The sequence below is a fragment of the Myotis davidii genome, unplaced genomic scaffold, assembly GCF_000327345.1.
Source record: "Myotis davidii unplaced genomic scaffold, ASM32734v1 scaffold450, whole genome shotgun sequence".
Taxonomy (NCBI): domain Eukaryota; kingdom Metazoa; phylum Chordata; class Mammalia; order Chiroptera; family Vespertilionidae; genus Myotis; species Myotis davidii.
The window spans coordinates 2,057,495-2,060,934 of record NW_006282385.1 but is presented as its reverse complement, the minus strand read 5'-3'; the positions used below and the strand labels follow the sequence as shown (position 1 = coordinate 2,060,934).

Here is a 3,440-nt window from a genome sequence, read left to right as displayed (position 1 = left end):
AAGGTTAATGTCAACACTGATAAGTCATATTGATGACAATCATCACTTGGTGACAATCACATACCCTTGATATGATGTGATAAGAAGGTCAGTTGATCTCTGTGATCTTTCTTCCAGTCTAATCATCAGAAAAACATCAGACCAAATCCCAGTTAAGGGCATCCTTGAAAATACCTGACCAGTAATTCTCAAAACTGGCAAGTTCATTGATAATAACACTTAAAAACTGTCACAACTAAAATTTGCCTCAGAAGACATGACAACTAAATCTAATGTGGTATCTTGGGGAGAAAAATGGACCAGAAAAACCAGAAAATATGAACAAAGTATAGATTTTAGTTCATAATATATCAATATTGGTTCATTGTAACAAATGTACCCTATTAATGTAAGATGCTAATAATAGGGAAAACATCACAAGGTAAATGGAATTCTATACCATTTTCACAATAATTCTGTGAATCTAAAACTCTAAAATACAATGTTTTGAGCTTTTTTCACATCTTAGTTTTGGGAGATTGTTAGCTTATAAGCACATCTTCTGTGCATGCTTTTTCCTAGGCCTCAAAGAAAAAGGTGTATATGCTCTATAACCTGCAGCCTGACCGGTCTGTGACTGGTGGAGCCTGGTACAGTGACCAGGATTTTGAATCTGAATTTGTAGAGGTGCTTAACCAACAGTGTTTTAAGTTCCTACAAACCAAGGTAAGGCATAATTGAGTAAACAATCATTTCTTTTTAAGTTTCTTCATAATGTTTAATTTTGTAGGTCTTATTTTATAGGCATTAAATTGGTAATTTTTACTAAACAAAATATGTTCTGTTGATTTCACTTCGTATAAATTGTATTCAGAAAACAGTAGTGTTCTTGCTGAGATTTATGTGTCTATCCTTATAGGCAGAAACAGCCCGAGAAAGCAAACAGAATCCAATGATACAAAGAAATAGTTCATTTGCTTCATCACACGAAGTATGGAAATATATCTGTGAATTGGGGATCAGTAAGGTCAGCACTCAGTTTCTAATTTTAATCTTATTTTTAAAAACTTATTTATCATAGTGGTATAGTTTACAGTATATGCCAAACATATTTGATCCATACCCTTTTTTCAGGTGATAACCTGTGAATATTCTGCAGAACCCACTTTGAGAAAGTACTGTCCTGAGCCTGTTAGGCAAAGTTGGTCATTGCCATTGGCATTGTCGGAACTGTGTGTATTTGGGCTTGGGAGGTAGTGCAGCAGAGTGGAGCCTGGTAGTACACTTCACTTTCAGAAGTTTGTTCTGACTTTCTCAGGCACATTTCAATATATGTGCCAAACAGTCATCACATCAGCTGTCATTTATTGGTATTTTCCTTCTTATGAGATATATGGTGGGATCGGCATATTTTTTGAAGACCTTTACATAAGGTACTATACATAAGGAAACTGTGCTGAATGCTTTTCATGATCAAAGAAGAAATTCAAGTGAACATTTGGACAAGTCATTTTTCATTTCCCAGATTTTTCACTTATAAAAAAAACTAGTGATTTTGACTAAAGACTGTTCTATATCTAAAGTACTTTCTGCTCAAGCATTTTATAAATCTCCATCCAGTTCTTGCCAAACTTGACTTTATAAGACTTCTAGGTTATACATTAAAAAGCAAAGATATCAAACTCAGTTTGAGGTAAGATTTCTGTCCCTAGCATTTGAGTGGTTTGTGTTAACTTGAATCATTGTTCAGCCTCTTTGTGTTTTTGATGACTTGTTTTTTAACTCCCTCCAAAAGAATGTGTCTTTGTCCTTTTTGTTTCCTTTTTAATATATCCCCTTTACAGGTAGAGTTGTCCATGGAGGACATTGAAACCATCTTGAATACACTCATATATGATGGGAAAGTGGAGATGACTATCATCGCTGCAAAGGAAGGCACAGTTGGCAGTGTAGACGGACACATGAAACTGTACAGAGCAGTCAATCCAATCATCCCACCTACGGGCTTGGTCCGGACCCCCTGTGGACTCTGCCCGGTGAGTTCAAGAGGCTTCACCTTACACTTGACTACCTCCAAGTGCAAATGCCACATAACGTACCAGCAAGCACACCCCAGTTCTCTGACTCTCAGGGTTGACCAAGAATTACTCAAACCTCCATGTAATCTTGATATTTAATGAACAAATCATTGCCTTAAATAAGTGATCTGTGTTTTCTGCTCTTAGCCCTAAAATAGACAGTTTTTTGGGGTTTTTTTTTAAATATTTTATTGATTTTTTACAGAGAGGAAGGGAGAGGGATAGAAAGCTAGAAACATCGATGAGAGAGAGAGAAACATCGATCAGCTGCCTCCTGCACACCTGCTACTGTGGATGTTGCCCGCAACCAAGGTACATGCCCTTGACCAGAATTGAACCTGGGACCCTTCTGTCCGCAGACTGACGCTCTATCCACTGACCAAACCGGTTAGGGCTCATCAGACCTATCTTAAGTGTGCATTTAATAATTATACATAACTGTTATATATAAACTTATACAATTATTATTATAATGTGACTAGTATTTTCTATGGAATAAAAAATGTCTAAAGACAAATAGGCATTATTTGCATTACCTGAAAGTATGTGAATTGAGAATGATAAAGATCTGGATATACATGAAGAGTAGTTCCAATCACAAGTAATAGCTCAAATTTGTGGAGAGATGAGCTAATATATCCAGTAAATCCCAAACACCATATCTTCAGAAGTGCTTCCAAGTCAAAAAGTACGGTAAAAGCCACCTAGGTGAACAAAGAGACAGTGGAATTGAAATCTAAAAGTATAATTTATTTAAAAATATTTTATATATTTGTCAGTCCATGAATTTCAGCCACTATCATATAAAATGAGGAGCCCACAATAATCTATTTTAGAATGACATTTTATTAAAAAAAATAGTTTGAAACACACCAACTAGAATCTAGCATACCAAATATATCTTAAGCAATTAGAAAACATGTTAAAATGTTAAATGTTTGCACGTGGCATTATTTCTTCATTATCTACTATTTGACAATATTTATAAGTCATTTCTATTGATAGAATTACTGTACACACAGACAGGGTACATTTTTCTTTTAACTTTATCTTTATTGTTGAAAGTATTACTGCTGTCCCCTTTGCTTTTGTTCCCCATTGACCACCTCCACCTTCCACTTGCCCCTCCAAGGCCTTCACCACACTATTGTCTGTGTGGATGGGCTATGCATACAAGTTCCCCTGTTAAGCCCTCCTCACCCACCTGCCCAATGCTGCCTTTCCTCTGAAGTCTGTCCCATGCTTCTAGGTCTCTGGATCTATTTTTGTCATCAGTTTATAAGGGTGCATTTTTGTATAATTTGTTTACTCTAAAGACGAAGTTTCTATAATGCACATGGTATATTATAAAACAACTTACATATTAGTAAGCATAAACTAATA

The 3,440-nt window shown here is 35.8% G+C and overlaps 2 protein-coding genes across 2 annotated transcripts in view; one reads left to right on the top strand and one right to left on the bottom strand.

Annotated features, from left to right (window-relative positions):
• Positions 1-3,440, bottom strand: part of NALCN (sodium leak channel, non-selective) — a 295,705-nt gene that overhangs the window by 171,163 nt on the left and 121,102 nt on the right. The window contains exon 11 of the mRNA XM_015559118.1: positions 2,594-2,761. Within this exon, the coding sequence (XP_015414604.1) occupies positions 2,594-2,761 (168 nt within the window). The remainder of the gene's footprint in view (positions 1-2,593; positions 2,762-3,440) is intronic.
• LOC102760576 (DNA-directed RNA polymerase III subunit RPC6-like) lies at positions 10-2,218 on the top strand. Its single transcript, XM_006752927.2, has 3 exons — positions 10-705; positions 899-1,006; positions 1,824-2,218. The coding sequence occupies exons 1-3, from the start codon at positions 583-585 to the stop codon at positions 2,154-2,156; spliced, it is 564 nt and encodes a 187-aa protein (XP_006752990.1). The 5' UTR covers positions 10-582; the 3' UTR covers positions 2,157-2,218.

Excerpts from the sequence above, each read along its gene's own strand:
- LOC102760576 (XM_006752927.2), top strand. The coding sequence starts at position 583 with ATGCTCTATAACCTGCAGCCTGACCGGTCTGTGACTGGTGGAGCCTGG. Across the intron at positions 706-898 it reads TTAAGTTCCTACAAACCAAG|GCAGAAACAGCCCGAGAAAG; the intron begins GTAAGGCATAAT and ends CTATCCTTATAG. Across the intron at positions 1,007-1,823 it reads GTGAATTGGGGATCAGTAAG|GTAGAGTTGTCCATGGAGGA; the intron begins GTCAGCACTCAG and ends TCCCCTTTACAG.